This window comes from Cucumis sativus, chromosome 3 (assembly GCF_000004075.3).
Source record: "Cucumis sativus cultivar 9930 chromosome 3, Cucumber_9930_V3, whole genome shotgun sequence".
In the NCBI taxonomy this organism is placed as follows: Eukaryota; Viridiplantae; Streptophyta; class Magnoliopsida; order Cucurbitales; family Cucurbitaceae; genus Cucumis; species Cucumis sativus.
In genome coordinates, this window is record NC_026657.2 from 35273038 (window position 1) to 35296931 (window position 23894).

Genomic DNA, 23894 nt, shown 5'->3' on the forward strand with positions numbered 1-23894 from the left:
AATTATTTGGGTGATTTTGACTCTATTAATATATATATATTGTCATATATATCTCTATCTTTAGTTTAGGTTATTCAATCGTGGTTCCGATGTGTATTATAATAAAAATTAAAATAATTATTAAACGAGACGTTTAACACTTATGGATAGTAACGAAAAAATTGTCAAATTTTAAGAAAAAATTCATCAATATATATATGATTTAAATAGGTTTAGATGTTGATACTTTTCCTTAGTTAATACATGTAAGAGAGAGTATATCGATTTAATTGATTTTGTATGTTTGGGGGAAAAATGTTATATAGGGTTGGTGGAAATTGAGTAAATCTAATTTTTAGGTTTCGAAATTTAATTTTACCATTTTTTCTTGATTTAGAAACTGTGGGTTTTTTTTTTTATTATTATCATGGGGATTGATTAAAAACATATTATTAACGTAAAAAACATGGATGCAAAGTACATTTATATTCTTACGCTACTCAAAATTTCATGGATCTTTTTTCAATGTTTCACTTTCATCAACCATTTCCACCATAAATTAAACATTTTTTTTTTTTGCAAGAAAAACTATTTCCATTAAAATTGAATAAAGAATTCCAAAACTTCCTTTTTCGTCCACATTTTCGGTATATAAGAATTTTTATCATAGTGAGAAATATTGATAAGAATTAAAAAGAAAAAACTAATAAGATCTTTTAAAAGAAAATAATTTTTAAAATCTTTTAAAAGAAAATAATTTTTTTTCTTTCTTTAGTTTCATTAATGGAAAGAACTAAAATGTTATTTTATATATATATATATATATATATAAAAGTAGGGATAAAAAACGTTTGCTAGAAATCATGATTTACGGCCAAATTCTCGATGGAAGTTTTCCGTTTATTTTTTCTTTTTAACTTTGTTTATTTTTGTTTAACCTTCCTTTCCTATTATTTATATATAGTGTAATCAATATTTTCTTTTAATTATTTTGTTCGAGGAGTTAGATAACTTTTATATATATATATATATATATGGTTAAAAAACAAATAAAAGCATCTGAAATAATTTATTTTAAAAAAAGTTACAAAATTTTTCTCTCTTTGTACAAAAAATTGTACCAAAAGAAAACGTAGAATTTTATATTTTATATATTCTTATTCAATTTTGAAAGAAATAAATTATGTAAAAAAAGAAAAATGAAAGATGAGTTTAGGGTGGGACCCAATGGAGGACATTTGTGACTTTTCACTTGTAGAAGAGTTTAAAAACAACTCTTTAAGAAGAAAAAAGAAGAGGCTATTTTTGTCATTTTTGTCAAATAAAGGGTTCATTTTTGTCAATTTCTCATAATTCTTTTCATATGCACATTTATGCATGAAGTAATGATCTCATTTAAAAGTCCTTAGAAAAAGGCTAGCGTTGTTACAAGAGATCAAATAAAAAACAAAGAAAATAGCGAGGCTACAAATCTTATATATTCTTCATTTGAACCATATATTCTTTTTCGTTTCAAGTTCTAGACAATGTCATTATCGTATCACTTATTCGCTAGTCAACTAACAATCAATTTTGACCCAAAAAGCTAAAATATATGAATAATATGAGAAAAGAATATGGTAATTATGTAGTTGTCGGTGTCATGATAGTTTTACACAAAGGCAAAGGTGTATAAATTGGAGCATCTCATAAAAGCATACTAATAATATTCAAATTGGGAGTCATCCCTAAAAGTCTAAGAGTTTGAAATTAGTAACGAAAAAGCATATGGTACGTTGGAGCTTTAATAATATAGGATGATGGTGCAATTAGGTGTTATTTCAAACAAGTTTGACTCTTTCTCCTTCCCTTTTCTTCTTCTTATTTGTAGATTACGAAAAAGTAGTTTATCCAATAAGACTATTTCAAAATATATAAATATAAATAAGTTCACACTAATTTAATTAAATAATTTAGAACTTTCTTTCTTTCGGTATCATCGTCCGTACAGTGGAATAGTTAAATTCATAAATTCCTCAACTACCAATTATTTTAACATATTTTCTTCTTTTACTCTTCCATCCATTCTAACACCTTTTTTCCCTTTTTTTTTACCAGCTTTCGTCACAAATTTTAGGCATTTTAAAAGTTCCAAAATTTGGATTTTTTTAAAGAAAAATATTTGGTGTATGACCTCGAGTTGTGTACAACCTATTCAACAAAGAAAGTACAAAAAGTGAAAACGTCAAGAAAGAATTGAGTTTAATGTAAATAAAATTACTTTTTTGAACACTGATTTTTACTTAACACAATGCATGAAATCTCCTACTTTTAATTATTTTTTAAACAGTGATTTTCAACCTATATACATGAAAAAAAAGTTCAATATGATATATATTATTATATTTACCGTATAGTCGAGTAAATCTGCTACTTTTTTAAAAATATATTTTCTGTAAAATTATTTTTTAAGAATATAACTTCATGTTATACATATATTGGAAGAATCAATGCACCGATTCAATGTGCGTAAAAACCTTAACTTCGAATAGTTGCATCCAAGTGACATCTATTGCACCAATGGATTCGTGTCTTCCAACATCAACCATAGTTAGTTTTAAATTTATAAACTGAAAAGTCACGTTTACTATCTCTCAAACGTCATCTTTACTATCTTTCAAACAAACATATGCTCGAAAAGTCACAACCATTCCACAAAGAACAATGTGTAATTTTTTTTAAAAAAAATGTAAGCCCAAAATAAACATATTTGCAAGAACGGGTTCCAAGCTATTTAAAAATAATTTATAAAGAGTTCAAAATTGAAATGACTCTTCATAATCAAATATGAGTGCAATAAAAACATAGTTGAAAAGCCAAGTGAAGCCGTACAACTTAATAATTTACACTTCTAGCTTATTTTAATGTATGACATGGTATAGTAGATGATTAAATTAAGATACAAAGAAGAGATGATGTAGACACATTAAGGTTGATGGATTTATTCATCATATAGCACATGGATTCAAATAAAATAATAAAAATGGATTAAAAAGAAGAATTGGCATGTGAGGGGGAATTAAAATAAGTAGAAGTGCATGGAGAGAAATTGGAATCAAAATGGGGTAATGAGATAGGTGGGTGGGTTTGTAATTTTGTGATGAGAGTTTAGTGGGGTTTGGTCTAGAGATATCATAAACTAATAATAATTAAGGTTAAAAAGCATAATTAATAACAACTTAATGAAGGGTTTTGATTAGCCACAAAGGGCAAAATGGAAAATGTGCAATCAAAAATTGAATGTTAATGTCCTCTTAGGCTGCTAAATATATGGAGCAGTTGATGGGAAGAAAAGGGAAAAGGCATGAATCTTGCAATGCTTACACAATGAATAATAATGTGAATTTTTCTCCTTAAGTTCTTGAAAAGTTTTCTTTTTTTCTTTTAAATAATGGTTTAGTTTAAAAGATGGGGAGGCAAGGAAGAAAATGTGTCCCTTAATTTGTGAATTTTTTTATTTAAATAACGATTTGGTTTATACGAAGGGTTGGAGTTCACGTAGAACAACATTAATTTGCCCTTTCGATCTTCTTGAATGGTAGATTATGTTAGAGATTTTGGCATTGGATTTTGAAGTTTCCATGTATATTGTTTCTAGCTTTTAGATTTATACGATTATGTCTTTTTTTATACTTGTTTAAAATTAAGACTATAAATATAAGGGTGTTTTAGAAAAATAAGTCAAATTATTTATTAAGAAAGTAGAAATAAAATACAATAAAAGTTAATAGAAAATAACCCTGTTTAATTTTCAAACATGAAAGGAGATTAAATGATTAATAGATAAAGATTTTAGTTTCTAATTTTGATATTTTTTAAATTTGATTTTAACTTTTAATTATAGTTTAAATTTAGAAAAAATATTACCTTTTTAGTACGTAGGTTTTGAGAAATATATGCGTCTCTAAATGTTAAAAATAAATATTTTTGGTTTTCGAGTTTTAAAAGGTACATTTTTAATTCGAATTTAAAAAAAGTTCAAAAGCTCACTTAAATAATTTTATATTTTTATTTTAAATAATTATTTGATATTTTAAATGAGAAAATAACTTTTAATAATAATATACTCTCTAAAACTATTTTTTAATTTTAAATATCATATAATTATTTTTAAAAGTTGAAAAAAAAAATAGACCATACTAATCTACTTATTAAAAAACTTAGAACTAAAAAAGGTAGATTTAATATTTTTATAAACTATCAACGACAAAAATGGTATATTTTAAAACTTCAGCAAAGCAGACTAGAAAAAATAGTTTTCCTTACTTTTATATCTAATATCTCAATTAACATATAAAATCTAATCTAAAATCTTTATTATTTCACATAAAAATTAAAATTTATATCTAATATCTCAATTAATTATAGTTTTTTTTAAAAATTTATAAAGATTTCAGGGCAAAATAATCGCAACTTCATAATTTAAGCACTAAAAATTATAATTTAAATAAAACATATATCAATAAAGATTTAGATTTTTTTTCATAAATATAACAAAAATAATCAAAATATTTACTGTCTACTTGACAAAATGAAAAAAAAGCCAGTCGGTCAAAATACTACTACCTATAATAAAATAAAAAATGGCATAAACCGACTATTTTTTAAAAGTATTTCATATTTGCCTTTCTTTTCATATTTTTAAATCTAAACGAGTACAAGAATCTTTAAAAATTTTGTCAAATCTTTGTGCTAAATATAAACGTAGATTTGAAAAAAAATGGTTTATCAAATATATTAGGTTGACAAAGTATTTGTGGTATTTTTTATTGTGTGTCTGTAAATATTTTGACATTTTGTTGTATTTTTTGAAAAAAATAACAAATTTTATAGTTTTTTTTTGAGAAATTATATTTTCTCTTTCAATATAGACATTCTTTTTTATCTCCATAATGGTATTTAAAATTACACATATACTCTAATATAAACTTAATTTGGAATAGAAATGAATGTAATTATTACAATTTTCTTCTAATAAGTTATTTCTAAAAGAGTGTAAACATTATTATAGCTTAGATCTCATTGGATCTATAACCCTAACTTTTTTTCTCTTTTTTGTTTTTGACTTATATTTTTCAAAAAAAAAAAAAAAAACAAAAATTTAAAGAACTTTGTATAGTAACTTTTTTTTGTAATACACAGTGTTTGATATAAAATAGAAAAGCAAAAGTGTATATTTGTGATAATTACATCCAACTATAAGGATTGAGAGAGAGAGATGGGGAAAAATAAGCGATGATGAGTTGTGAGTTATGTGTCATTATATTTCTAGAACTTCCTAAGATATGATACCAATTAACTAAATGCCATAATTGTTCACCCAAATCTGCCTAACAATTATCATTTCTTCTCTTTTATATTATCTTATGTTTCTTACCCTTACCCTTACCTTTTTATTTTTCTTTTTTCTATTTCTCCAATTTTGTAGGGCATGCAGCCATCTACATGCTTTACCAATCCAACTTCCAACCCTTTTTTTCAACACCATCCAAATTATAAAAATAATTGTCATCCGTCCCAAATTAATAATACGACATTTAGGGTGATGCACACTTTTTTTCATTTCTAAGATATGGTATTTTTTAGTATATTAAATATATCAAGTGTATATTGTCAGTAGTATAACAAATGTATATCACTGTCGTGTGTATTATATGTATTCATGTGAGTCTAATTCTTAAATTACCTAAAAGAAATTCGTTCTTATTGAGGATATGATACTAATATAATGAGTCTAAAATTAGTTTTGGGGTTGTTTTTAGTTTTTAAAATTTATGTTTATTTTTCTTCCAAATTTTTTGAACGGGCTAAACTTTGTTTGATGTTCTAAAATAAATATTGGTTGAATGATTTTTCATTTTGTTTATTTTAGACAAGCCAAGCCAAGCCAACATTTAAATTTGGAAGTGAAAGCGTATAACTTACACGGTTAACTTTTAAGAACAAGAAGTTAAAAAAATAAAATAAAATGATTACTTTCCTTATACATTTGAAGGATTAAATTCATCTTATCAAAGTTATCTTTCTAGCTACTATTTGGTAAGTCTATCTTATCAAATTGGTAGACTCAATAAAACGACTATCTAAGTTATTTTCGTACATGAAGATGTATAACTCATACGTTATTTTGGTCTCATCATTTAATATATTGACTACAAAACTTTTTTATTTTTTATTTTTGATTCATTTTCCATTTTTAAAGCACTTTTAAAACTAAAAAGAAGAAAAAAATTAATTGACTACGGAAACATATCTACTCTTTAAAAAAAACTAAAAATCCAAAACTAAAGACAAAAATCCAAGGCTCCTTTATGTAACTTTTTGTTTTCGTTTTAATTTGTGAACATTTATAAACACTATTATTTTTCCTATATTGTCTTTTATCACTTCTTTTTCAAATTTTTAAAACTAAAAAACAGTAGTTTAAAAAAAATCTATCATTAATTTCATTAAAGAACATTAATTAAGAATCTAAATGTTTGTATTGAAACAAAAATGGAGAGAATAGAGGAAATTTTATTTTTTTTGTATACAATAATTCAAATATTTATTCTTCTGTTGGTTTACTCCATTTTTATTTACTAAACAACCCAAAAAGATATAGCATTGATATACATGTTTGGTGTATATTGTACTAAATCAATAATTGTGTACATAAATAAAGAATATCATGAAGATGGCACATGTTAGGTTATGTGAATTGTGTAAGATTCCCTATTAGATTTTTTTTTTTTTTTTTTCAATTAAGTGAGGAAAAGTTGTCAAGTGGAGCACTTTTTAAGAAAATTAATTAAATGGACGTTGTAGTATTTTTCTGAAATATATTTCTACACTTTCTCAAACTTATTTTATCATTTAGAAAAAAATATTGATTTTTATTTAATTAAAAAGGACTTTTCAAAATTCCAATCAAGCAAAGCACAACCATTTTTTAGGAAACATTTCTAAAATTCCATAAATAATTAACCCAAAGTTTTGTATAAATAAAATTTAAATTATCCCTTTTGTAGTAGCCTTTTTAAGAAAGTTTTCTACCCATATGAAATTTCAAATAATTTAAAAGGAATAAATGATTGGATTGGATTTTATTAAAATTTTCTATTTTGATGGGATTAGATTGAATATTGGGTTTGGAATGTTTTTATTTCCAAGTTAGGGTAAACGCAAAAGAAATATATATATAAATCATGGAGCAAAAAGGAAATTAAAACCAAATGAATGATAAAATAAGAGATATTGTATCCAGATTGATGAAATAAAAGGCAAAGCTACAGCCTAAAAGTGACCATTTATAATTAGCCTTACAAGGAAACAGAAAAGCAATGAATTAAACAAATTAATCAAAATTATTAATAAAGTAAACATTAAGTTGATTAAGTTTGGTTATTATTTAAAAAGAAGAAGAATAGGGTTAGAAACATATTTAATGAATGGAAATAGGGAATTTGAAAGTTGATGTAAAAGAAAATGATCCAACTCAAGCCGTACACCTCAAAAACATGAAGTTGAATCAATGGAAAGGAGATGTGTTGTATAAATGGTTTTCAATTAATAATCAAAATAATCAAAGATTTAAATAAAATAAAAAAAAGAAGAAAGAGATAAAGGGGGAGTGGAAGGAGGAAGAAGGCGCCGTATCCACCGCCAGTGGCAGATAAGCCAAGAGAACCACTAACCAATCATAAACACCCACGTGGATATAAACATTTCCTCTCAAATTCATTTTGATGACTCGACACTTTTCTTTTTCTTTCAAGCAATAGAAATAAACGGCTGATTGAAAGGGGTGGGTTACGGAATTTGGCCCCTCAGCCCAAGCCCATTTCCACCCTTTTTAACTTCTCACGTGATTCTCACGCCCCTAACATAATCATAATTAATTAATTGATTGATTAATTAATCTCTTTCATCAGTTTTCATTTTACCTTTACCCTTCCTCATTTATTATTCCTATTCCTATACTCCTAAAATGAAAACAGAATCTCCGTCGGAAACCCAACACCAGCACCTCCTTAAATTTCATAACCTTTTTTCTTCTTCTTCTTCTTCTTCTTCTTATTAATTTACCTCCATTATCTTTTCTTTTTTAACCACTAATTAATAATAATAATAATATATAATCCCGTAATAATTAAATTGAATTCAATTTAAAGATTTAAAAAGCTAAAAAAAAAAAAGATTAAGATATTTAATCTTCCTTTCTCTTTTCTGGGTTGGTTGGTTGGAACTATAAATAAGCAACTATGAAGCAGAGGGGCCAATGGGAGTGATTGTGAGAAAGAGAAAAGGGATAGCAGAAGAAGGAAGAAAGCAAAGTATTTAGGCCATAATTTTGGGAACCAATAATCCATTTTTCCCTTAACGCTTAACCCTTCTTCTTCTTCTTCTTCTTCTTCTTTCCCTTTTCCTTAACTTCAATCTCTTTTTTCGATCTCTCTGTTCTTCATCATCATCATCATTTTTTTCTTCTTTTTCTTCTTCTTCAAACTTCCCACTTAGTTTTTTTTTTTCTTTTTTTTCTTTTGGTATATGGTGTTGTTGTTCTTGTTGTAATGGCAATCCGTAAAGATATGGGTAATTATGAGCCTATTAAAGGAGCAGATGACTGTGATCTCGTTAATGAGACTGCTATTCTCATAAATCCAGATTCCGTTACTCTTGTCTCTGTTTCTAAGCACTGTAATCAGAGTGATGAAGATGTTGAGATGGCTCTTCGTGGTTCACATTCCAGATCTCCTCTTCCTATTCACAATGCCAATCCCTTAACCACTCCTGTTTCTTCTAAAATCGATGAACCCCAATTTTCATCTTCTGTTAGACCTATTCTCCGATCTTCCGACCAATGCCATCGTCTTGTTTCGCTTGATGTGTTTCGCGGTATCACTGTTGCGGTAAGCATTTTCTGTTTTTCTTTTTCTTTTTCTTTTTCTTTTTTCTTACCCACGATTGCTTTCCTTTTACTTCTTTGTTTTGATTTTTTTTTTTTTTGTTAATTCTTTTCTACTCCATGTTGGTGTTTTTTTTTTTAATTGAATGGAATGATTTTTATTTTTTGTTTATGTTATCATCGATTGAGATTTCTCGTAATCGCATGGGTTGGATGAAAGAACATTGGTCTTATTGTGGACTTGTTTTACTATTTTTTTTTTTTTTTTTGTAAGGGTTTTATAAAAAAAATCAGGATTTTGACTTGCTGAATTTTACCGGCCGTCGGTGGAGATTGGAAGAAATAATATCTATTTTGACTTTTTAAATTCAAGTCTTTAATGGAGAGGGTTTCGGTTTTTAGAAACTACCCATGCCAGTATTAATCCTTATTTTGATCCTCGAATGATGATATGAGTTCCGTCATTTTTGGAGATTTTTGGGGAAGAGATGAAACCTAATTTTGAACAATTTTACGAATTTTTAGATTAGGAAATTGAAAGGAGAATAAAGAAGTTCCTAACCATTATTTCAAATTGTTTTCAAATAAAATATATCATGTTCTATAATCTGTCAACCATTTATTTGTCACCCCCTTTTGAATAAACAAAGAGTGTTGATCGGTGAAGCATACAAAGTTTGGTAGTGCAGAAGCAGGGGGGCCACTAATTGGGTTTAAAGATAATATTAAACAAAACCGCGTGCAATGAAGGAGACTTATTATTTTTGTAGGACATGCATGATTCAAGCTGTGCATGATGGCACAGCAAGCAAGCTCCATAGTTTTAATGGCGATTGGTGTAGGAGGTGTTTGAAGAAGGAGAAGAGGAAGAAGAAAAACACTTAAAAATTTTTCTTTTTCATTCGATTTCTGTCTGGCTTTGCCCTGAAGAAACCATGAACAAAACACTGCCTTGCGGCAACTTTACTCTTTTATGAACAACTGGTTGATGGACACGTTAAAGACCCATTTCCCATCTTTTTGACCCGTTCTTTTGATGTGATCTTTCACCGGTGTCTAATTTAGGTGTAGCTGTTGAGCAAAATCTTTCCGGTGCTTTTAGTTGCTTTAACAATTGTGGGTTTCCGATTTGGCAAGCTTTCTTTTTATCTGTTAGGTTATGCCCCGAAGTTGCGTTAAGGATTGACGTGCTTGGAGATACCCAATTATGGGGGTGCTTCATACAGTTTTTGGTGGAAGGAAATGGTTAGGAAGTATGCGATTCTAGTTTTCTAGACATAATTTCAATTTTGAGATTCTTTTTTGAAAGAATGAAATTTGAGTCTTGTGAATAATAAAAAATAGAAGAAGAGAGATTTGGAGTTTGACGTAGCAAATGACGTTTGTTTGTTAAGAAACATATTAATTGTTAGTAGTTATTAGCTTAGCTTCTAATTATAGATTGTGATAAACACATTGATTAACCTAAGCTCAACAAGTTGACTTTGTTTTTAATTATATCTGTTGAATGAGGTATGAAAATATTCAGTGGGAAAGGAAACAAAAGTAATGGATCCTTGTTGTGGTTTATATTACGCGATCAGTGAACTTACAAGTCTTAATTTTTTTCTAGTGCTGACGATAATTTGAAGCTTCTGATTTGCATCTTGAAAAATAATGCGATGACTTAAAAGAAGAAATGTTCTACGAATGATTGTTATTATGTAAACTTAATTTAATATATTAATTGTAGACATGGAAGGACTCAACCAAGTCCAATAAAAAGGAAATTAATTGCTTCATTTTATCCTCTTATTTGTTTGCAGCTAATGATAGTGGTGGACTATGCTGGTGGGGTTATGCCTGCAATAAATCATTCGCCATGGGATGGTTTAACTCTGGCTGATCTTGTAATGCCATTTTTCCTATTCATAGTTGGAGTTTCGCTTGCCCTTGCTTACAAGGTAGTTCTTTATTCATTGCCTTTTTAACTTGCAAGCAATTTGAAAATCACCCAGCACAAATGTCTTTATGTTAATAAAAATTATATTATTTTTTAAATTTGAATTAGGTTGTTTTTACTTTATAATTGGGCCTTGGCATGTCAGTCATTCCTTTACTGTGCTTGATAATTCTGGGAATCAAATGTGAGAATCTTTGGAGTTTTGGAGGCAATCCACCTGCTATGTTCATTCTTTTCAACTACTTTTCGCCCTCAAATTAGGAAAATTGTTATTGTTGTTCCATTTTTCCCACGTAAAGAAGTTTGATTTTATTTACCTTACCCAGAAAATTCCAAGCAGAGGCATTGCAACTCAGAAGGCTGTGTTACGGACGTTGAAGCTTTTGTTCTTAGGCCTCTTTCTTCAAGGTAATCCACAAGAAACATAATATTTATTCAACTGTTATTCATGTTTTTTTCCACGTCTGAAGTTAGATGTGTTCTCTCGTTTGGCAGGGTATTGATCAAAACTAGTAAACTTTCTAAATTTCATTGAATAAGAAATTGTTTTAACTATTTGAGAGAGTGTACATTATTTTGCGAGGTATATGCTGAAATAGTAAACTTATCTGTTCAGGTGGTTTTCTCCACGGTGTAAACAATTTAACTTATGGAGTGGATATCCAGCAAATTAGATGGATGGGAATCTTACAGGTAACATTTTTTTCTTCACGTTGATGATGGACCATTTTTTTCTTCAATTTTTACTATTTCTCGTTACTTTTTTTTAAAAAAAATTATTTGATTTGACGGTTCATTCTTTTCTCTTTTTCTTCCCTTCTCTACAGAGAATAGCAATTGCATATTTCCTGGCAGCCCTGTGTGAGATATGGCTAAAGGGCAGTGATTATGTGAATTCAGAAACTGCACTGCGGAGAAAGTATCAATTACAGCTGTAAGATTCTTTTTCTTCTCTAACTTTGTCTCTTCAATCTGATCTTTTAATATTCATTTTTTAATTGCATTTAACAGAGGCGAAAATTAGGTTAGAAGAATATTGGGTTTCTTTCAAATCACTCCAATGTCTTACATAGTATTAAAAACTTCCGTTAACATGTTGATATTTGCGTCGACATTTTCATGATTTTATGGGCTTGACATCAACATGAGTGATGAATCTATTTCCATTATATTGTAGAAAACTTCATAGAACATAAAAAGTAAGCAACAAAACGATCCTAATGTAATTACAGTACAAACCGTTGACATGTTCACTCGTTTGCCAACCATAAAATGTATTTTTCCTAATTTAATTTATTTTTTTGAATCTTTTGTTTTTATTATAGATATTGATATTTTATTGAAACACTTGTTACTTGTTGAAATATGGGGATAGAATCGTATGTTTATAAAAATGTTCATTTGACAAGAATGAAGTATTCAAACGTAAGATTACTAATTTTTTTGTTCGCCTTATATTTATTTTTAATATTTCCAACTTCTTCTTAACAGAGTTGCTGCTGTTGTCCTCACAATGTTATATCTTGCCCTGTCATATGGATTGTATGTTCCTGATTGGGAGTACCAAGTTCCAAGTCTAACTACATCCGATGTGGCTTCTCCAAAGATATTTTCGGTGAGCATATTGAATCTTTATAATTTATATTATTTTCATTCAGGGGTTGAGAATACCATATAGTTATAATTGGTTAGTTGAATGGCTGTCTCACTTAATCCCCTAATTTCAGGTGAAATGTGGCACACGTGGTGACACTGGACCTGCCTGCAATGCTGTGGGAATGATAGATCGTAAGATATTTGGTATCCAACATCTGTATAAAAGACCTATTTATGCGCGGACTGAGGTAAATATTTGAGACTATTTTTTATTTACCACTGAAGGGTGTGCTTATCCTCATAATTCATGTATCTTTTTTTGTCTGTTCTCAGCAATGTAGCATTAATGCACCAGACTATGGCCCATTGCCTCCTGATGCTCCTTCTTGGTGCCAAGCTCCGTTTGATCCCGAAGGACTTTTGAGGTATCCATGTTTCTTCTGATTCTATCCATAGAAAATCATAATGACAAGTTGTGTTATTACACAAAATTTATTGCAGTTTTCAGTGTGTGTTATTCTTTCTTATCGTTCGTTGCATTTTGCAGTACAGTGATGGCTGTTGTTACCTGCTTGGTTGGCTTACATTATGGACATATCATTGTACATTTCAAAGTGAGTGAGACACTCCAGCTAACATTGTACTTTTACATGGATTTGTGTCTGTTCTATATAGGAAAAAACATTGTCTTACTTATCTCTACTTGCAGGATCACCGAGACCGAATGCTTCATTGGATTATACCTTCTTCTTGTCTAATTGTATTGGCCATTGGCCTGGACTTCTTAGGTGAGTGAGATTCGTTCAAAATGATGATTTTGATAGAGATAATGAAGGGGACTATACCAAAATAGTGACTTAAACTCTTTTGCAGGGATGCATATAAATAAGGTTCTTTATACAGTTAGTTACATGAGTGTCACTGCTGGTGCAGCTGGACTTCTCTTTACCGGGATATACTTGATGGTATTAAGCAACTTCATTGTTTGATCTTCACTAACAATTCATTTGGTAACTAAAACTGACAACACGGTTAACGATTGGTTGTGTATGGTTGTGTGAAGGTTGATGTGTACAGTTGGAGACGCATGAATGTGGTGATGGAGTGGATGGGAAAGCACGCATTGGTGATATACGTTCTTGCCGCCTGCAACGTTCTGCCTGTGATTCTCCAAGGCTTCTATTTGGGTCAGCCTCAGAACAACATTGTAAGTTTACTTCCCTAAATGAAATGACAGTCTATTTTCCAATTATGAAGTCTATTTCCCAATTATTATAGTGATTGAATTCTGAGTTATGTTATGCAATTGGCAGCTGAGGCTAATTGGGGTTCCATCGTGAAGGGGTCTATCCTTTGGAATATATAGAATAGACCACATAGCTCGTGATGTCGATTGGTATTTTCTATTAAAAGAGGAAGGAGCAATAAAATGGAGAGGTATATGGTCGCTTCATGTGGTCAATCAAGCACTCGCTCGGCTCGTATCTAATAGAGAAAATTAGTTTAGTTTAGTTTTGTGTAAAATATTTAGAAGGAATGAAATTGAAGTTATATATTATTATTTTGGTGCTCTGCCTCTACACATCACTCCACTCATTGTATACCATGTTTTTAAGCCCGCCCAATATAATTCCACACAAAAGCAGAACTCCTACTGCGTGTTAGTTTTGGATGATGATGATGATGATGATGACCTTAAAATCTTATTGATGACGACCTTAAAATCTTTCCTATACTTTATGAAGGAAAGTTATATGATATCATTTGATTGATTGAATGAATGGATTATCTACTTTTCTATGCAAATATATTTTATAATTAGTTTCAGTTGCTTTCTTGCTATTGTTGACAAAAGCTGTTGTAGATAGAATGATGTTGAGGCTTTTCAACAAAAATTCTATACATTTGTGAATGATTGATTAGACTGTGACAGAATAATCCTTTTTTTTTTCCAAAGTTAAATGTTTGAAGAATCTGATTCAATTCAACAAAGTGGAATATCGATACTTTTCTCAAATACAAAACTCCTTCCAAGTCTTTAGATGCTTTCTGTGTTCAAATACAGCCAATCGTGTTACACAACACTTTACTTTTATTTGTTTGTTTTTGCTTTTTGGTTCTTTTTCTTTTTTCAATCTTTTTTCATCCGCCGAATTTGCTATTACTAATAGTCCCGTTTTAAGAAGAGATTATACTTATTTTGAAGAAAATCAACCCAAAGGGAAAAGGCAACCAATTACATGTCTTAGTTATGAAGAGAGTAAAGTCAAGTTGAAACAGCAGGTTGTTCCTTGCCTCCTTCCAATTTTGTCAAGTAATAATCAACACTTATCTACAACCACATGAGTAACTTGGTAAAACATCCATTGCTAGTAATCTTGATAGCTCCATTGAGACTTGTCATCCTAGAAAATATCAACATTTTAGTGGAAGTAAATCTAGGTCAAACATCTCTCTAGATACCAAAAGTTTCTACAAAAAAATGTGAGGTTTTTTATATCCACACGATCCTTACAAAACAAACACAAAAGATGAGATTGGACTTCCTTCTTAGCACTATTAGTTTTGTTTCCAGAGACGTGGACGGGTAGACCCAAACATTGTCCCCAATGTTGTTCTGTACTTAATTGCATGCTTAGGTGTTGATTTGACATTCCTACACTTACCCTATTATCATTTTTACCTTTCTTTATTGAGTTTTAACTTTTTATTTATTCAAGTCCAAACTCTTATGTATTGATAAATTATTATTCTTAAGCATCTTATCTACCATTGGGTTTTATGCTTATCTTTGGTTTCTTTGTTTTCTTTGTTTTCTTAGAGCATTTTTCTCTTTATTACAAGGTCTTGAGTCCATGTTTTGACTGTTTTAGCTTAATTTAGATATGATTCACCCAAAAAGTTAAAAACAGTTTTGAAAAAAAGAAGTAAAAGTTAAGTAATAATTCCAATTATACCTTTAAACTTTTAATTTTAAAAATTTAGCCCTCAAACGTTAAAAATGGGTCAAATTAGTTCTTAATATAATTTCTATAATTATCGTAAGCCTGAGTATCCAATTTAAGAGTTTAATTTTTATAATTCATGAGTTGGTTTTTGCAATTTGTCCTAAACAATACAAAATAAAACAATAAAATGATAAAATGAGGTTGGAGATTTCCTACCATAATGACAAAGTTCTCTAAATGTCCAGCTCTAAATATGGGAATGAAACTTTTTGAATGATAACTCCTAATTATATGGAACTTGCATTATTGGTATGTGTATGTGTCTGTGTATGTATATATGGTTCATCCTATATTATTTTCCACTAAGCTTTTAATTTGATATCTAAACATAGAGTATATGCACATAATCACACCTACACCCAAAACCTATTCTTATACTAAATCTGCATGCAACCGTAGTGATTTTTCTTTCTCTCTTTGAACAATTTACAAAGGAGAGTATGAGATCATTAGGTAAATTTAATTTAATTGCTGTTGATATAAGTTTTTGTTGCTGACCTAAATATAAAAATAGAATTTTACCACAAATAGACTTATAAAGTTAGGGATGAAAGAATTGCGAATTGTTAGGCATGCAATTCGTTTAATTAGATTAATGGGATTTTAACTTTGTTATTTCCCATCGAAATCTTTTCCAACAATCTATAGATTTAATAGTTGTTTTGAATATTTAAATCAGTTTTAGTAGCAGTTTTGGATTTTCGAATTGTAGACTCTAAACTGCATTTTTTAAAAGTTGTTTATAGGTTTAAAATACCACATTATATTAATTACCATATATGAAATTTGTTTCTTATATCATATGTTTAGTTAATGTTAACAAGATTAACAGATTATAATTAATTGGTCAAATATACATCTCACCAGAATTTCAAGATGATCTTTCCAACCAAAAATTCTGCCATAAATCTCGACAGTTGATGCTTGTTTTGAATATTAAAACCAGTTTTAGTAATAGATTTTAATTTTTGAATATTTTTCAACAAGATTTCTGAGTTTTAATTCATTATTAGCATTATACTTACTATTATTCTTTATATATGTGAGTTCGTTTGTCAATTGTATTTTGGCATAATCTTGAAATATTGTATGGTCAAGCCTCTAATAAAACATAGTTAGATTGTATAAATTGTTTAGTTTAATAATTATTTTTTTACTAGCTTTTACTTTTAAGAGTCAAATTAATAAGTTCTTGTCAACGTATTGTATTGACTAGATATATACATAAAATTACACACTTCTGTTTGATTCATTCACACGATGATTAAAAGGAAATAGAATTAAAAATTACAAAATTAATTGAATTGAGAAGTCATTTAAACCAAAAAAAATCAAAGTTGGTCTGACTTAATTGAGGATCAAAATGATGGTGGCATTCTAGTCCACAGTTGCTTCAGATTCTTTCCACAAGTTGCCCCTCACTGCAGCAATCCATATACACTACTCATTGGTGCATTTGTAGCCTTCCTTAATGGTTCTGATTTTGTAGCTCTATGTTCATCCTTTTTTTCTCTTATCACTTCTAACTCTTTTTATACTTGTACCTAACTATTAACAAGAAATTAACAATTGTTATACTAACTATTTTTAGTTTCTGTGGACGAGTTTGCTTCTAATGTTTATATAAGTCATTCACACGAGTTTTCTTCAAAACATATTTGGTAAGGATACTTTGTATCTTTGTAGTTCTTTCCAAAATGGTTTATGTTTTATGAACTGAGAGCTGTCATTAGAATTTTGATGATGGAAGGTAACAGTTTGATGATGAAGTGGCTTGAAGATTGCGTGTTGGTTTGAAGATGGAAGGTTACTACTGGTACTGGAGATTGAATAGCTTGAAGATATGGAGTAATGTTGGTTTGAAGATTGAACGTTAAGGGGTTTGCATATTGTGATCTTGAAGATGAAGGGTTGGATGGTTAATTATGTTATGAAGATGGAAGAATGGTTTAGGGAAAAGCTATATAGTGAAAAGATGGGAGATGAAGAGTCGTAGATTTTGAGCTTGAAGATGAAGGATTTGAGATTGAAAATGTCCCTTTTGATCAAGCACGCAACATGCTTTTTTCTTTCCTTTGTTATCTTTCGGTTGTTTCAAAATTTCTTGTGCAGTAGAAATGGTGTAAAGTGAGTAGAATTTTTCAGGTGAAACAAAATTTTAATTAAGTTGTAATGTTGAAATTAGAAGTTGTTACACTGCTCATACGTATAAGATGGAAGCATATGTTATGAGAAAACACAAGCTTTATTATGACGGAGGGTACAACAACATACCATGAACTGACTTAACAATAAGAATTATTCAATCCAAACTTCAGGCATCTTTAAGCATAATTGATCTCTTATGTTCACACATTTATTTATAGAAAATGCATCGTGATTGTCAAACCACTCTTTAGAATATATCTTACCAAAAAAAATGAAGAACCATAAACACTTTTCTTTTTAATTAATCTTCACACCATATTTACTAAATAATTCACCCCATTTGATTTGTCATTTTAAAAAAAAGAAAAGAAAAGAAAAAAAAAATTAGTGTGTGGTTTTTCCAAATAAAAAGTTGAAAATAACTATTGTTCAAGTTTATTACCCTAAATTAATGAATACATAGAGCAGTACATTTGTAATGAACAACTTTTCAACAAACTTGAAGTGTTCAATGAATAATGCACTAAGTTGCCACAATTATTGTTCTTAACGTAATTCCAAGATTGAACACACACCTTATTAATTATTTTAACCTCTTCTAACACAATATTATCCCCTTTGCATTCAATTAAATTAGGCCATAATATTTTTCCAATAATCAATCTAACAAGTAATTGTGTCACAATTTAAATGTACTCTTAGCATCTATAAGTGTGTCGATTTATACCTTTCATTTGAAAATGCTTTGGGTAAAACTTATAATTATATCACGTAAATTCAAACTTTCATACATTAATTATTTAGACTCTAATAAGTTAAAATTTTCTTAAAGTCATCCATGTATTTTCTCAATCTAATCATCTATTTTATCAAACCAACCAATTGAAGAAGTTTGGATGTCTTCAAGAATGAATGCTCGAAGATTCTTCCAACATAATCTAAATATAAAATAAATTGATTGACTTATAAAAAGTTTGTAATTCATTGGGTCAAATCATAAGCTTCAATATGATATTGGTTGAACGAAATTTAAAGGTGTAAATTGATATACTTCATCACAATTTAAATCAATACAATTAATTGGTTTAGGGTTTTAATTGATATATTGTGTGATGTTTTCTTAAATTATATTTATTATATTATTGGACAAAATTTAAGTTACAAACTTACAACAAACACTAAATTTCAGATTAACTAATTAAAATATATAAACTAAAATTAAAGAAACTTTAAATTATATGAACCCAAAAATGATATTTTAAGTTTCTTAACCATTAAAATTTTACGAGATTGTTAACTCCAACATAATTACTTGTGTACGTCTCTCTCTCTTGTGATTTTTTTCTCTTTTGTAACGAATCGTCTATAAATACTTCTTGTTAATTCTGTGTTTAAACTAAAATTTTGATTCAAATAATTTAAGTAGTGAGCCAAAAATGTGGTTTATTATTGGTGCTATTCTTAGTTTTAGTGTTACAATTTGGGTGTATGCTTTGAAAAATCCCAAATATAATGGAAAGCTTCCAAAAGGTTCAATGGGTTTTCCATTTGTTGGTGAATCAACCCAGTTCTTTGCTCCTAATCCCTCTTTTGATTTATCTCCTTTCATCAAACACAGAATTCTCAAGTAATGTACTATATTTTAATTTTCTTTTTTTGGTATTTTGATAATTAATAGAGGAAAAATAACCATATATATATATATATATTTTTTTTTCAGGTATGGACCAATTTTCAAAACAAGATTAGTGGGGAAACCATTAATAATCTCAGCAGATGCTGAACTAAATCATATTATATTTCAAAAAGAGGAAGAATTATTTGAGTGTTGGTATCCAGAGACGTTCAGAAAAATATTTGGAGTAAAATCTGTGGGGTCATTGCATGGTTTTATGCATAAATATTTGAAGAATATGATCACTAATGTTTTTGGAATTGAAAGTTTGAAAAATATGATTTCTGAAGTTGAAGTTACTTCAACTACAAGATTGAAGAAATGGGCTTCTCATAATGATATAGTTGAATTGAAGGATGAGATTGCAAATGTAAAATTAAATTAAATTTACATAAATTGGAAAAGAAAAGAAAAAACATTTTCTTTCTTGTATACTAATTATTATCAATAATTCTGGTTGTTTGTTTGTATGCAGATGATATTTGATTTAAGTGCAAAGAGATTGATTAGTTATGATCCAGAGAAGTGTGGAGAAAATATGAGAGAGAACTTTGTTGCATTCATTCAGGGTTTGATCTCTTTCCCTATTGATATTCCTGGAACCTCTTACCACAAATGCTTGCAGGTAATTATCTTCTTCTTCTTCTTCTTCTTCTTCTTCTTCTTCTTCTTCTTCTTCTTCTTCTTCTTCTTCTTCTTCTTCTTCTTCTTCTTCTTCTTCTTCTTCTTCTTCTTCTTCTCTTCTTCTTCTTCTTTCTTCTTCTTCTTCTTCTTCTTCTTCTTCTTCTTCTTCTTCTTCTTCTTCTTCTTCTTCTTCTTCTTCTTCTTCTTGTCATTTATTTATGTTTGAATTCTATTACCTTTGATGGAGTTGTGGATGAACTGGTTTCGTTTAATTTTAGTAGGATAAAATAGTTTGTAATTGATTTTTGTTACACTTTTGATGTATAAAATAATATAATTAAATTGAACACTACTAGTGCAGGGTAGAAAAAGAGTAATGAGGATGCTGGAAAATATACTAAAAGAAAGGCAGCAAAACCCAAGGGAACAACAAGTTGATTATTTTGATTTCGTTATTCAAGAACTTAAAAAAGATGGAACTCCTCTCACACAACAAGTTGCTTTGGACTTGATCTTTTTGCTTCTTTTTGCAAGCCATGAAACCACTTCTATTGCTTTGACTTTAGCCATCAAATTTCTCACAGACCATCCCCACGTCTTAAACCAGTTAACGGTACGCATTGTTATTTAGAGATAACTTTTGAGGAAAAAGGAAAAGCAAACCATCAGACAATTAATCTCAATCAGCTATATCAGGCAGAACATGAGGGAATATTGAAGAAGAGGAAAAATAAAAGTGATAAGATTAGTTGGAACGAATACAAATCCATGACATTTACATTCAAGGTGAAGGAAACGTTATATTTTTTCAAAGAAGACAATTTAATTACTTATGTTATAATGAATTAGTTAACTAATCAGTTAAAGTTAAAATGATGTATATACTATATAGTTTATGAACGAAACATTGAGGTTGGCAAATATTGCTCCAGGGATATTTCGACGAGCATTAAGAGATGTTGAGTTCAAGGGTAAGGAGAAATAATAAGTAATATAACAAAGCATTTCATCTTTGCAATATTAAAAAGTAGGTCGAAAATTAAATAAATTAATTTACTGTTTAGGATACACGATCCCAGAAGGATGGGCTGTCATGGTTTGTCCTCCGGCCATTCATTTGGATCCAAAAGCTTTCGCTGACCCACTTGCATTCAACCCATGGCGATGGGATGAGGTAACCTTTAATTAATTTCTTCAATTCAATCATTTTTAACTTATATCTTAATAACACCCCCCCTTTATGTATAGGAACAGAGATGTGATGGGGCATCGAAGAATTTCATGGCATTTGGTGGTGGAATCAGATTTTGCATTGGTGCTGACTTTGCCAAATTGCAAATGGCTGTGTTTCTCCATCACTTGGTTACCAACTACAAGTATAATTAATTAATCTCTCTTATTACCTTTTAATTAAATTTTATCAAACAAGCATCATATGATAGTTAGAGAGATTTGATAATAAATTTTCTTTTCTTTTCTTTGTTTACACTTAGGTTGAAGCCAATTAAAGGAGGCAATATTGTTCGAACCCCAGGCGTTCAATTTCCTGATGGCTTTCACGTTCAGATCCTAAACAAAGATTAGTAACCAAAACATTCTGTAATTTCTATTACTCTTCTAATTAAATAATATTAATTACCCTTAAATTAGTGCATTTATTGTTATAATTTCTTCCTAAGAAGAAAAATGGTGTGTAAGCTAAGTATATGTATACATAGAAGAATGGCAATGTTTGATCCAACAATATAATATACTACATTATCATGGTTTAATACTAATCAGTCTTTAGTTATTAAACACAAAGAAATGAGGAAAAAACAAAAGTAACTAATTCTATATTAAAAATAAGGAGTGTAGAAGAATATGTTAGATTAATAGATATCGTTTACCAAATATTATAATTAATACTATGTATATTACCTGACTTAGAAATATTTTGTATATTAGCGATAACAAATGAGATTTGAGTTATTCTTTGTTTTTGGCTATATTTAGGTGAAGTAAAGAATGCTATGGCTAAACTTGTAGATGTGTAAATGTGCTTTGCTATTGTTGCAAATCTTCTGGCCCTTATTACAATCCATACTGTACACAAACACCATGGAACAAGGACCGTATATACATAGTTAAGATTACTCTCCATAATTATTTGTACATGAATATAGTAGAATAATCTATCTCAAAATTGAAAGCTAACTAACGAAATGAAAAAGCTAATGGAAGGGTTCTTGGCGTTATGTACACCATCAGTACAACACTTTAATCTGAACCCGCATTCTCCTTAGTTTCATTTTCCATGAATTTGCTCCAAAACCAATGTTGTTTCCACAATCTCACCGTCATCTCTTCAATAGGAATACCCGTCGTCTCCGGCAGCAAATAAAAGGCAAATAAAGACATTGCCAACACCCAACCAGAGAAGAACAAAAAGATACCATATTTCATTTGGCAGAGCATAGACGGAAAAGACTGCGCTATCAAGAAAGTGAACATCATGTTAACACAAACCGTCACGCTCAACCCAGCAGATCGTGTCTCCAATGGAAATGTTTCACTAGGAACTAACCATGCAAGGGGGCCCCAAGACCAAGCGTAAGAAGAAACAAAAGTGCATAACATTAACACAATCGCAATTGCCATCCCATGCGACAAAGTATTAGAATCATCATCAACTTTAAGCGCAAGTATAATGGCGATCATAAGTTGGGAGAGGAACATTTGAACTCCGGCTTCTAACAAAAGCATTCGTCGCCCGATCCTGTCGACAGAGTAAATGGCGATACATGTAGAAAGGACATTAACACCGCCAGTTATGACGGAAGAATACAAAGACGATTTGTCGCCGAAACCTAACGTTTTGAAAAGAAGTGGAGTGTATAACATGATTGCATTAATGCCAGTGAATTGTTGAAAGACTTGCACCATAATAGCAATGACTAAAGGTGGACCATTTTGACCCATGAGAAGATCAGCAAAAGGGTTTTCTACTGCTTGAGCAACACGACTTGCTCTAAGGATCTCTGAATACTCAGATTCAACATTATCAGTACCTCTGATTTTTCTCAACACTAATTTTCCTTTTTCTAATTGCCCACGTTCGATTAAACTGTTGGGAGTGTCCTCAATCAGGATTGCTCCAAGTGTGAAAAACAGAGCAGGAACCCCTGCTAAAGCCAGAGTAGTCCTCCATCCCCAATCACTTTCAACACTGACATATATATATAGATAGATAGATAGATAGATATATCAAAATGATCAAAAAAGATGATGATCAAATAAAACAGAGTAGTGGGTTGTTTAATTTGAAATAGATTACCTGGATGAAGCATAAGCTGTGAAATTGCCAAAGAGAATGCCGAGAGTGACGTCGAATTGGAAGAGAAGAGTGAGAGCTCCACGGGTTGGGGTGGGGGAGATTTCGGAGAGATAGAGAGGAGTAGATAGGTTGCTGAAGCCCATGCCGGAGCCGAGAGCGATACGGCCGAGGATGAGCATGGGGAAGGAAAGGGCAGTGGAGCAGAGAATGATACCGAGGATGAAGAAAAGTCCGCCGAAAAGCATGGTTTTTTTGCGACCCATGAGACGGGTGGTGTGGGAGGCTAAGAAAGTGGAAGATAAAGTGGTTAAGTATAAAGTAGAGGTGAAAATTTGTAAGCCTTCGTTTTCGAAATTGCAGTAATTGTTGTGGTCTGTTTCTTGTCTTTGTATCTTGTCGTATGTTAATGGAAAGAATCTCTTCAAGAACGAGGGTGATGCTGTCACTTGCCCTATACACCCACAACATTCAAACATCTCCAAGTTATAATTTTAACAATAATCTATGATTGTGATTTGTGAAAATAAAGCAATCGTAAAGACAAGGCAGAATGTTACCCTAAATTACCAGAAATACCAATGTCATAACCCATCATGAGGCCACCGGTGGCGGCCATTATTGAATAGAAGATAACAACCGATGTGACCTTAGCCTCAATGGTGGCGGCTGGACGCGGAGCC

At 30.1% G+C, this 23894-nt stretch overlaps 3 protein-coding genes across 4 annotated transcripts; 2 read left to right on the top strand and 1 right to left on the bottom strand.

Moving 5' to 3' along the window:
• The first annotated feature begins 8218 nt into the window (after positions 1–8218).
• On the top strand, positions 8219–14249 carry LOC101208875 (heparan-alpha-glucosaminide N-acetyltransferase). Its single transcript, XM_004141105.3, has 13 exons — positions 8219–8909; positions 10711–10848; positions 11174–11255; positions 11464–11540; positions 11675–11781; positions 12339–12462; positions 12575–12691; positions 12777–12868; positions 12991–13057; positions 13153–13231; positions 13317–13408; positions 13507–13650; positions 13757–14249. The coding sequence occupies exons 1-13, from the start codon at positions 8571–8573 to the stop codon at positions 13781–13783; spliced, it is 1485 nt and encodes a 494-aa protein (XP_004141153.1). The 5' UTR covers positions 8219–8570; the 3' UTR covers positions 13784–14249.
• A 4774-nt stretch (positions 14250–19023) lies between these two features.
• LOC101209116 (cytochrome P450 87A3) lies at positions 19024–21797 on the top strand. 2 transcript variants are annotated; one of them, XM_004141106.2, is made up of 9 exons: positions 19024–19226; positions 19320–19644; positions 19750–19899; positions 20260–20511; positions 20595–20684; positions 20791–20869; positions 20963–21072; positions 21147–21274; positions 21392–21797. In XM_004141106.2, exons 1-9 carry the CDS (start codon positions 19036–19038, stop codon positions 21480–21482), a joined length of 1416 nt encoding a protein of 471 aa, XP_004141154.1. In that variant the 5' UTR covers positions 19024–19035; the 3' UTR covers positions 21483–21797. The 2 variants fall into 2 exon arrangements, with proteins under 2 accessions (XP_004141154.1, XP_031737523.1); XM_031881663.1 differs by having other exon boundaries at positions 21153–21274.
• A 130-nt stretch (positions 21798–21927) lies between these two features.
• LOC101202765 (sugar transport protein MST4) lies at positions 21928–23705 on the bottom strand. Its single transcript, XM_031881662.1, has 2 exons — positions 23215–23705; positions 21928–23106 (listed from the first exon to the last, which is right to left on the bottom strand). Exons 1-2 carry the CDS (start codon positions 23688–23690, stop codon positions 22158–22160), a joined length of 1425 nt encoding a protein of 474 aa, XP_031737522.1. The 5' UTR covers positions 23691–23705; the 3' UTR covers positions 21928–22157.
• Positions 23706–23894: the final 189 nt, after the last annotated feature.